Source organism: Anarrhichthys ocellatus, unplaced genomic scaffold (assembly GCF_004355925.1).
Source record: "Anarrhichthys ocellatus isolate YVR2014 unplaced genomic scaffold, GSC_Weel_1.0 scaffold1392, whole genome shotgun sequence".
In the NCBI taxonomy this organism is placed as follows: Eukaryota; Metazoa; Chordata; class Actinopteri; order Perciformes; family Anarhichadidae; genus Anarrhichthys; species Anarrhichthys ocellatus.
Window position 1 is genome coordinate 1 of NW_022281366.1, and position 11,457 is coordinate 11,457.

The 11,457-nt window shown below is 41.6% G+C and overlaps 2 protein-coding genes across 3 annotated transcripts; one reads left to right on the top strand and one right to left on the bottom strand.

The window, feature by feature from the left end:
* Positions 1 to 481: 481 nt before the first annotated feature.
* On the top strand, positions 482 to 5,235 carry LOC116377552 (amyloid-beta A4 protein-like; the record flags this gene model as incomplete). Its single annotated transcript, XM_031839201.1, has 8 exons — positions 482 to 688; positions 771 to 870; positions 1,585 to 1,652; positions 2,375 to 2,513; positions 2,627 to 2,680; positions 2,792 to 2,883; positions 2,970 to 3,116; positions 3,201 to 5,235. Coding segments are annotated over 8 exons (909 nt in total), but the record flags the coding sequence as incomplete, so codon positions are not given.
* A 73-nt stretch (positions 5,236 to 5,308) lies between these two features.
* gabpa (GA binding protein transcription factor subunit alpha) lies at positions 5,309 to 10,375 on the bottom strand. 2 transcript variants are annotated; one of them, XM_031839198.1, is made up of 10 exons: positions 10,248 to 10,375; positions 8,421 to 8,520; positions 8,192 to 8,336; positions 7,947 to 8,031; positions 7,606 to 7,830; positions 7,309 to 7,503; positions 7,113 to 7,169; positions 6,684 to 6,809; positions 6,410 to 6,602; positions 5,309 to 6,066 (listed from the first exon to the last, which is right to left on the bottom strand). In XM_031839198.1, exons 2-10 carry the CDS (start codon positions 8,495 to 8,497, stop codon positions 5,844 to 5,846), a joined length of 1,326 nt encoding a protein of 441 aa, XP_031695058.1. In that variant the 5' UTR covers positions 8,498 to 8,520; positions 10,248 to 10,375; the 3' UTR covers positions 5,309 to 5,843. The 2 variants fall into 2 exon arrangements, with proteins under 2 accessions (XP_031695058.1, XP_031695060.1); XM_031839200.1 differs by having other exon boundaries at positions 9,858 to 10,375.
* Between the last annotated feature and the right edge of the window lie 1,082 nt (positions 10,376 to 11,457).

Genomic DNA, 11,457 nt, shown 5'->3' on the forward strand with positions numbered 1-11,457 from the left:
TCAGCTTTCCAAAGATGTGATAAACCACAGTTAATTTATGTTTTAACGGGGGGGGGGCAATCACTTTTTCACACAGGGCCATGTAGGTTTGGATTTGTTTTCCCCCTTAATAATAAAACCTTCATTTAAAAACTGCATTTTGTGTTTACTTGTGTTATCTTTGTCTAATATTTAAATTTGTTTGATGATCTGAAACATTTAAGTGTGACAAACATGCAAAAAAATAAGAAATCAGGAAGGGGGCAAACACTTTTTCACACAACTGTGTGTGTGTGTATATATATATATATATATATATATATATACCCATGTCCATACATCTCTGGACTTTTCAACACAAACAGAGCTGTTGCAAGAAGTCACCTGTTTAATTTTCATTTATTTATTTTTTAGCTTAGAGACAAATAACAATAGCTGTCTCAGGAAATTTCCCGTATGTGTCAAATTATTCTGCAGTCATAGCTGGCAGGAAATATGATGAAGTGTATTTAGAATATATACAGCACACCATATATGTTTTGATGACGTCATTAACACAATACAACGCTGCCGCCTCCAGGCTCGCCAGGTGTTGAGCCTGCTGAAGAAGTACGTCCGTGCAGAGCAGAAGGACAGGCAGCACACGCTGAAACACTACGAACACGTCCGCACAGTTGATCCCAAGAAGGCTGCACAGATCCGACCTCAGGTGCTCTACCTCACTTACTTACAGTCAAAAAAAACCTTTTAGCTCTTTCAAACCTTTAATGTAACTTCTTCGCTTCCTTTAGGTGTTGACCCACCTACGTGTGATCGACGAGAGGATGAATCAGTCCGTCGATCTGCTCTACAAAGTGCCGAGCGTGGCGAACGAGATCCAAAACCAAGTCTGTAAGTGTCTAACTGTATGAATGACTGCTTTTCACACATCTGCATTGTGAGTCAGGGTATGATGATGCTGTTAAACATTGTTGTTAAATGTTACAATATCATAAAATGAAAAGAGATTACCACAAGTTAATCTTAGTATTATGTAGAGTTGAAACAATTAAAGTTGATTCATTGATTAGTCGATCAACATAAATTGTATCTACAGCGATGTGGTTTATGGATCAAAATTCACCAGTTTCAGCTTTTCATATTTTCATATTTATGTTTCGTATTAACTGAATTTCTAAATACAGGTTTAATTGGGAAAGTGTAATCGTGACATTTTTCAATGTCTTCTGACATTTTATAGACCGAAAGATTAATTGATCAGTCAGGAAAATAATCAGTGAACAAATGCTAAACATGTTTTTAACATTTGTCATGTTGTGATTTATTCATTTTAAAGAGAGATGAGCTCGTATTGGAATACCGTCTAATTAAACCAACCTAAATATACTTTACACACACACTCTTAATGAAGCAGCCCCTCACAACCTCTTGTAGTGCTGACTGAGGATGAAAAGCAGTTTAACAGCATGTGATGGATGGCGTGCTGATAGCGCATCATCTCTACTGTTAGTTTGTCTTCAGTGATCAGCGTTTCTCCCTCCCATCCATCATCATGCTGCATCTACCTCTCTCACACTCACTCTCTTTCTCCTTTTTTCTTGCTAGCTGTTATAATGCAGAGAGTTCAGTCAGAGCTGTCTCAGCAAGTCTCTTCACTGCAGAGCGATGGGCGGGTGAGTCGAGTTGCACTCACTAACCTATGCATGGAGTTTGTCCCCAATGGACCGCACCGGCTCTCTAAATAGAGTCACCCCTACAATGAAACTAGAAAAGTGCACTCAGTAGAGTGCAGATCTTCGCCAGGTGTGTCTCCCTCTCCCCTCCCAAACAAGAAGAGTTAAATCTCACTCAATTGTCCCTCCTGGCTTCCTGTCGGTCAAGATGGTGGCAAAAATAACAAAAATGGGGATTTATTTATCTCATCTCGTGCTAATTTGAGAGGATCATAACGTATCGGGTATGACTGCCGTATCTGCATTAGTCTGCAGATACGAAATGAGACCAAACTTTTCTATGGATGTCTGTTTTTTGAGCCACGACAAAGACTAAAAATGTGGCCTGCAATAGATTAGGTTTGTTTACCCTAGCATTGCAGGATAAAGCAGTTGTTGGTCCCTCGTTTGTCAAAGATTTGGAATCGCTGCAACCACAAAAGTTCCTTGAGCATACAGTCATAAATGAGCACAAAAAATGTTTGCTGATGGGTGCAGTAGTATGCAAGATATGCCGTGGACAGACAGACAAGACACACACACACACACACACACTTGTGGCCAATGTCAGACTTTCCATCTTTTAGCAGATAATCATCTGGATTAGATGGCATTATCAAAGAAAGCCTCCCTGACAGTCTCACGCTTTATATGTCCATATTACTGTTGCTCTGTGTTTGCAGGTGGACGGCAGGGTGAGTTACGGTAACGACGCTCTGATGCCCGATCAGGCCTACAGCTCTGCTCCTCTGGACCCTAGTCTGGACAGACTGGGTTTCATCCACCCCGAGAGCTTCAACCAGCCCAACACAGAGAACCACGGTAACACACACAATCATAAAAACATCATAAAATGCTTGTGGATGTCAACTTGACTTTGCAATTTGACATTTTATCCCCTTTAAAAATGTCTAATTGTGTGAATTTCTCTGCAGTTGAGCCTGTTGATGCTCGTCCACTTCCAGACAGAGGACTCCCCACACGTCCTGGTGAGTGTGAGTCTGTGTGTACTTCTGAGTGGTGGTTTTCTCCACAAGCCAACTATAAGCACATAATATACACGTTTTTATTACATACTTTGTGTGTGTGTTTCGTTTCAGTATCTGCGCTGAAGCCAGAGGAGATGCCAGAAGTGCGGATGGAGACTGAAGAGCGGCAAAGTGCTGGTTATGAAGTTTACCATCAAAAACTGGTACGAAAACGCATGATGTCATTTATTTTTGTGTCCTGTCTTTGCTTTGTGTACATTAACAGTTTTGTTTTTGTTCTCAATGGCAGGTGTTTTTCGCTGAGGATGTGGGGTCCAATAAAGGGGCCATTATTGGACTGATGGTTGGTGGGGTTGTCATTGCAACCATCATTGTCATTACTTTGGTGATGCTGAGGAAGAAGCAATATACGTCTATTCATCACGGTGTAATTGAGGTAAAGAAAGGCCTTTCATGAATTTGAGTGAAATGCAACAAAGTGTGTTAAAGTAGTTTCACTCACCCTCTTCTACTTTGGTAGGTGGATGCAGCAGTGACGCCAGAGGAGCGTCATCTGGCCAAGATGCAGCAGAACGGCTACGAGAATCCCACCTACAAATTCTTCGAGCAGATGCAGAACTGAAGAACCGCTCATCAACACTTTCTCCAGACGCATCCCCACACTCTCTCTCTCTCTCTCTCTCGTAGGGTCTGTTCCATTCTGCTCCCTTTTGCCCTCAGCCCCTGCACCCTCACTCCTCCTTTTAAGGCAAAGGAAAGGTGTGAAGAGCACTGCGAAGGCAGATTTTTATCCTTTTTGGATCAGTTATTTGTCTCAGTCTGGGGTTTGTGCCAAAGGTAAATGAAACGGAACAAAGCCTTCTTGATCCCTGATCCCTGATCCCTCGATTGTAAAGAGCCACACTTGAGCTTATATTTACCCACAATTGATATGACAAGGGTACCATGTTTCACCTGCACATGTCAGCCAATCTCAACAAAAACTTCATAATATTTGTACTCAAAGGCCCAGTTGATGATTTATATGAAGTCCCGCAGCTGAGAGCAGAAACATGTAATTCACAGCCCCCCCCCAACCACACACACACACTCCAATGACAGCTGTGGCTTGTTTGATGACATAACAGCTATTAAAGCTGGCGATGGGCGTAGGGGCTCTCAGAGAGCCTCTCCGCACAATTAGAGCCCAACTGTTTCAGGTTTGTTTTACAAAAAAGGAGGAAAATACGCAGAAAAATTATACTTAATCAAAACATGTAAAAGTTAAAAAAAAAAAAAATATTGAATGTTTTTGTTTTCTGATTTATTTGTATGTGTAATATATTAAGACAGAGATTAGCTGTAAGTATATGTAGTGCATGGCAATATTGATGACGGAAATTGTACGTTGAGGTCCGATGAAGCATTCCTCTTACTAGATATTTTAGCAAGATTGTACATTTCTAGTGTCTTCTTTGTGATCTTGTGATATGAAGAAGAGAAGTATTCAGAACCCGGTCTGCTTTGTTGTCACACAGACTTGCTTTAACTGGATCCTGGCTTGTTGCTCTCATCCCCATGCTTCACTGTTGTGTTAGCTGCATGGGCCAAATGCTCTATATGTAATATATGAAGTGTAATAGTATCCGAAAGGAAGACTATTTTGTTACTGTTTGCGTTCTATGCACTCTTTTCATTTTGGAAGTCTGTTCACCAAATATTATCGCTGTTAAGTCCCTGATGCCGACTCACGCTGTCTCTGCACATTTGGGTTTTTATGACTGAGGAGGTCAAACTTTAGAAAGGTTTTCTGAGTGTGCATCATTCCAGATTCATCATTCCTCTCGATTGTAAATATTTGAAAGACGGGAGATCCAGCTCTCAATGGCAAACTTTCATTAGGAAAATCCGCCCGTCTTTTCATCTTGTTCATGTCTTCTTCGGTCTTTCTGTCTAAGCCCCCATTTGTCCTCCCTTTCTGGCTGTGTCAGCAATAGTGTACAGTGCAGTGTTTGCTTAAAATGACAGGGACTTGTTGGGTCTACAGAAATAACTAACTTGTTCTCCTCTTCACACACATTCCTTCATCAAATCTCGCATACACATTCTATTTTTCTACATTTCCCGCGTATACATGTAGATTCTCTGTTCGTCTTGTATGTATTATTTAAGACTCTTAAAAATCCTCAAGAGGTGAAGAATTACCATCGACACCGGGACAACTTGCATAAGAGACATTTCCTTCTCCCTTAATTAAGTTATCGCCACCTCCAGTAAACATGAATGTGACATGCATATTGTACTTTTATACCACAGAAACACAAAACATATCTCCTCTCTGCACATTATAGCCACACGTGTACAGACACTAACTGAAGCTCCTAATCAGGTGAATGTTTAAACTTTGTATCGATGCTCACTCTGGGTCTTTGGATGCTCGTGTTTAAAAAAATAAATTGTGCCCCCCCCCGCATTGATTCAGTGACCTCCCTTGGTGTGTAGTTGAAATAACCATTTGCTTAGAGTGAGACAAAGCTTTCTACACTCAGTATACCATGAATAAAATTTTGAATGTACGTGTCTTGTTCGTCACTTTGAATAATTTATACAGGATTATAAATACTCAAGAGATGAAAGTAATCTCAGACGTTTAGAAAAAAATGCTTGCCACTTTATTCCCTCTAGTGGACAAAAAAGGGTCCAACAATTCAGGGAACAAACACTAAATAAAATACAAAACAGGTCTATTAATGGAAAGTATGAAAATACACTTGTCCTGGTGACTATCAAAAACATGAAATACCGGTATATACAGTGGAAATGATCCTAAACTAGAGACAATGAACGCATTACACAAAGCGCATAACTCAGTCATGCATTCCAGCATTCAGTCAGATGCACACAACATTTCTCACATTCGGCCACCTCATTCTGAACACACTTCTCTTGGTTAGAGTTAAGGAAAAGATACAAAGAAAACACCCTTTTACCCGCCTCAGTCAAACTTTGAACAGTAAAGACAATGATAAAGTTGATAGTCCACGCTGATCAGGGATCAGCCTTGTGTTTCTGTGCCTGCTGGACACAGTTGTGTCAGAAGAAGAAGAAGAAAGTTGATTTAATTTCCAGTCAGCGGTGGAGAGCACACTTTGGCAGCTGGAGGGCGCTTTAACGCGGCCTCCTCTTAACTGTCTTTGTCTAGCGTGGTGGTGGCCAGCGTCACCGTCGTGATGGGATGTCCGATGCCGTGCATCTGCATGCGAGCCAGTTTCTTCTGCTCGCAGTCGGTCACCAGGTTGTTGAGCTCGGCAGCGCTGTAGCCGATCAGAGTTCTCAGGTCGCACACAAACTTGTAGACGAAGCGCTTGCCCTGCACCTTGCTGATCATGTCCCCGTCGTAGTAATACCTAAAATGACAACACGGAAGTCAGAATCTCGCTGCATAAAGCCAAAAAACATCCTACGGTATTTTGTCAAGTGAAACAAAGACGTTCAGCTTCTGTGATGCTGGCGTGTTATCTGTAATCACGCTCTAGGGCGACATTATGCCGCCGCTGTTTGGTTCAGTGTGAAAAAGCAAAGCTGGCATAGTTGCAGATCTTCTTTATGGCAGTATTGCAGAATCTCTCTGTGAACAGGGCTCCAGATTATATGATATGTACAATGTCTTTGTCTGGGGGAGCTTCGTCATGTGACCATTGAGCAATACTAAGCCACTGGAGCACATCTTTATGAAGAAAAGAAACACACCTGAGGGCTCTGCTGAGTTTCTCATAGTTCATAGTAGGCTTGTTCTTGCGCTGGCCCCATTTCTGCGCCACAAGCTCCGGCTGGTTGAGTTTGAACTCGCCCTCCTCGCCCACCCAAGAGATGCAGTCTCTCGCATCCTTGTCTGTCAGCAGCTCCAGCAGGAACTGCCAAAGCTGGATCTGGCCGTTGTTGCCTGGCACCAGAGAAACGCAGCATTTAATATATGGCTTAAACAATGAAATGCTTGTCTAATGAGTTGCCGAGTGACTTTTACCTGTGCGGTTACCAGGTGAGCTGCGCTCCTCTCCTCCAGAGATCCGGGGAGTTCTGGGGCCACGGCTCTGCTTCAGCACCTTAATGGTAGTGGGTGTGCTCACCTGAGCTGGGATTATCTGCACAGCTGGAGACACAGACAGAAAAGGTTAAAGATGAACAGAATATCAACGACCAGAACAACCGATATGCTGTAAATAGAGCCATTCCATTTGTAAGTAAATGGACCATTTCTCCCTTTAAATGTACTAGTTTTGTTCTTAATCGCGTCGCTGCCCTATAGGCAAGTACACAAGTTCTCTGTGTTGTGTCTCATCAGATCAGATAACTTGAGCAGCTCCCGACTGCCCAAATCTAGTCCTGAGCTGACAGTGTCTACAGAAGCATTTTCACGTTTCATGGAGAGCCTTTGGGAGATTTTTTTACTTACGTTGATCAATGGTGACAGTAGCGTCCCCTCCAGACTGGTCCTGGCTCGCCAACACATCTGAAATGAATACAAAGGGTTAGGACACATTCATTAGGCCATAAGGACTTTCTCAGATACAAACAAGATGCAACTTAGGCCTTCATTTCACCTCTGTTGACATATACTCTCCTAACACCAAAATAACTCTGCGACTTACATTTGCGCAGGAGTTCCAGGTGACTCCAGAGAATCTCTCCGTTGGGCACTTTCTGAAGGAACTCTTCCTGGCTGAATAAGCACAGATCACGACCCGGGATGTGAATGCTGCCTATTTCCATCTCGTCGATGTTAAACTCTTTCATTACCCACACAGCCCAGTGGATCACCTGGTCAGCTGACCAGAGCACAGGATCTGAGGAGAGAGAGAGAAACATCATACACAATCACATTTACTTGTTACCACATTAAGGATTGGTTTCCGACACAGATGTATCTCATCTTAAGTTGTCCTCACCATATGGTATGCCCAGGCGAACCTGCTCTTTGCGGTAGCCTTCAAGTGCTGCGGCCCAGCGTGTAACCTGCTCCGACGTCTCGTCAGACAGGCCAGACCGATCCACGGCAATGAGATGACCCTCCTCCATCAGAGTGCCCTCCTCTCCCGCTGCATCTGGATCAATCACCACCTCGACCGTTTCCACCGGCTTCACAATCTCCAAAATGTTCAACTTCTCCTCACCTGGATGAGGGGAAAAAAAACACACAAGTAGGTGAGGTTGATGTAGTGTAAGTGCCAATTAAACCAACATAAAGCTATTTATATATTCACTGATCTTTGAAGCATCTTCTCAGTACCAGGCTTGGTTATTATCTGCAGGCTGAGCTGCACTGTGCCATCCGTCTTTACTCCCTGGTCGAAGAGGCTGTGGTCGGGGTGAAGCTACAAGGAGGAATACGACAGATTGTTGAATCAGAGCTGAAAAGAGAGGCAATTCCACACTTTGCAGCTCCAGAGACTACTATCAGACTTACAGTACGCACCTGTAATTATGAAATCATAAAGAAATCTTGACGTGCTTGATTTATGTACACATTGTTACCTGAATGTCCTGTAAGCAGATCTCATATGCATCCAGTGATATTTGGATCCGGGGCTCCAAAAGCTTCTTTAAATTGCCAACGGGCTCATTGATGTCGATATCTTGTTGAATCAAGTCTGATGCAGTGATGGTCTGCTCCTCAACACTATATGTGAAAGAAGAGAGGGTGAAATAACTGTACATGTGTATTTATTACAACTGCAAGTTAAATCACCATTATCTAGCTTACCCTTCCTCCAGACATGCCTGCTTCTCCTGTTCATCGATCTCGATCTCTATCATCTCTTCTGGTTCACCTTTAGACATTCTGTTTTATGCAGAGAGCCAAACTGTACGAAAGTAATGAAAGGTATTTCTTTTAATATATATATATATATATATATATATATATATATATATATATATATATATATATATATATATATATTTTGTAAAACACTGATTAACTGACAATGACTAACTAATACATGTTAGTTGAGGCCCTAAATTGTAGAGCTATTTAATTGTAGGGGCGGTCATGCCACTGTGTCAACCCCCTTAGCTGAATTCTACTCAGCATACTATACATACTGTATGTACTATTATATGCATGTACCGTTATATACATATACATATATATACACAAACATTTTTCAGAGGCCAACGGTGACGTCATTAGATGTCATCAACAACCCCCAAAGTATTCAATATAATAATAGAAGACATGAAATTAGTTTGAAATGGCATAAATGGTGGTGGTTATTTTTATAATGCCATAAAGATTATAATTCAATATTGAAAACATTTCCCTTAACACAATAATGTGACAGCAGGAAAATAACTTCTGGTGATTTCCCCTTTATTTTTCTGTAAGTGTAAAGTTCAGGAGCACAAACTACTTAAAAGGCATCCAAAAAGTTTGAAACATTGATGTCACAATAATAGAGAATATTTCGGCTTCAGTGTGTAAACGTGAGGGTCGATGACGCAAATGTGGAATTGCAATTTGGGGGTTTCTACTATAAAGGCCTTTCAGCCTCGACTCCTCACTGACCGCCTGGAACAGTTCTCTGACTGATCCTAGTGCTAACGTTAGCCAACTCGAGGGCGAGGCTTTGGCACGTTAAGGCCAAATGGTAGGCCAAAGTAACCAAAAATAAGTAAGCAAACATATGTATACATCATAAACATGTTGTAGAAGAAAACAAAAGTTATTAATAAAAATATATACAGCGGGATACACATGCCGGTATACTGAATCTGGTCTACACTGAACCAAGTTAGCTACTATTTTGCAAACGAATGCACCGCGGCGCGAGGCAGCCCATCAACCAACTGTCGATCAATGGTTAAATATCCTAGAAACGCATCGCGCAAATATCGCACAAATATTCGCTAAATCAAACTTTAACTCTGCGCGAAGAAAACTTTTAAAACGGAAATAGAATAAACGGAAACAAAACAACATAGGGGCAAATGGAAAGGAGCCGGAAATCCTGGCTAAAGGTTTACAGCGTACAAGACTTCCGAGAGCAGCCGCGACAAATACGACACGAGCTTCCGTGGAAAACTAACCGCTCAGAGCGACTGAATACACGGAGCCAACGCTCAGTTAAACACAAACTGAGAATATTCAGAGAAGTGTGGACTAAAAGACAGTTTTAATCGTGTCTGGATGTATACGCACTCTGTGTTTGAGGCTGGTCTGTCCACTTTACTGCTGTTAGCAACCAGCTAACACAGAACTGCTAACACGTTAACGGAGTTTATCCTCAAACCTGACGGTGTTTTCCAGATTGTGAGAAAGCCACACGAGCCGCGGTGTTAGCAGTGTTAGTTTAGCGTTAACGGAAGTTTTCTGGTGCTCCGTGAGTGTGTTTAAATGACTAGCTAGCTTGACGGCAGGCGGCCTCTTCCCACGAAGCTAAGTAATCAACAACAGCTAACGTTAGCTAGCTAGTTAGTTAGCCACAAAATAGCGGGAAGGCTCTAAGCGCATCAAACAGAGCCACACTATGTCCGCGGTTTAAGTCCACTTTCCTTTTAACAAGCACATCTGTCTCAGACACATCCATACCTCTTAAAATGTCAGCCTTAGAAGATGTTGGATTATGTTCAACTGTGGTAGATAAGCACTCAAAACTCACACACAGTCGGGTCGTATCATGCAAGTTTTTGGTCAACTACACTCACTCAGAGGGGCGGAGACTAACGAGACAGTTAACGTTACCCTAAAAATACAAAATGTAACTTGTCTTTATTAAGTGTGGACTTTATTCACGTTATATAATTTGGAATCGTATTATCAGTATACATGGCCAGGATATGAACTTTGGTGTTTTAATTAATTAGGCCTATATGTTTCCTCATCCGATTTAAATGTCATGGTAGTCCTTTATTTAAATAACCCACTCTTCAGTTGTTTAACAAAACAATAATTCCACTAAGTAACTAACATACTGTGTATCCTCTATTGAATTTTTGTCTTGATATTCCTCGTGATTCCTTCAGGCTGTTCATCTGTATAACTAGGCCAGGAGTTTGAAATCAAGTATTTTGATTACATGCAACAGGACAAGATTGGTCCGCTAGGGGGCCCTCGTTTAAAGATGTGTGGTTCTATTTAGCCCCTCCCTACACATATTCCCCAAAACATTTTGCTCCGTTTGTGGACCACATTTATCATATTAAAGGTATTCCAACTAAGTTTGAACACAGTTCCTCTCCACAAAATCTCAGTACTGTGCAGGGGCCACCTAATGATCCGTACCAATCCAGTACCTGGTCCCTCTGGGTATGGGGTCCTAGATGTGGTTTGCAGGGGTAGTTATCCTTTGCCCAGTTCTTAATCCTGCCTTGTCTTGCAATAGTAAGTTTTATGTGATGGCTATATTGATGCACATGACTGTGGTTGGCCATTTTGTTCTTGCAGACTTGTAAATAATAAGCAGACATACTGTGATATTCAGTGACAAAACAAGCATGGCCTGTCCACAAAGAAGCTCTTTGTTTTCTTGAATATACAGTTGTGTGAAAAAGTGTTTGCCCCCTTCCTGATTTCTTATTTTTTTGCATGTTTGTCACTTAAATGTTTCAGATCATCAAACAAATTTAAATATTAGACGAAGATAACACAAGTAAACACAAAATGCAGTTTTTAAATGAAGGTTTTTATTATTAAGGGGGAAAAAAAATCCAAACCTACATGGCCCTGTGTGAAAAAGTGATTGCCCCCCCCCTGTTAAAACATAAATTAACTGTGGTTTATCACATCTTTGGAAAGCTGA

Coding starts and splice junctions, on each gene's coding strand:
- gabpa (XM_031839198.1), bottom strand. CDS start 8,497: ATGTCTAAAGGTGAACCAGAAGAGATGATAGAGATCGAGATCGATGAA. Junction 8,032..8,191: donor TCTGCTTACAGGACATTCAG/GTAACAATGTGT, acceptor TCCTCCTTGTAG/CTTCACCCCGACCACAGCCT. Junction 6,067..6,409: donor AAACTCAGCAGAGCCCTCAG/GTGTGTTTCTTT, acceptor TTGTCATTTTAG/GTATTACTACGACGGGGACA.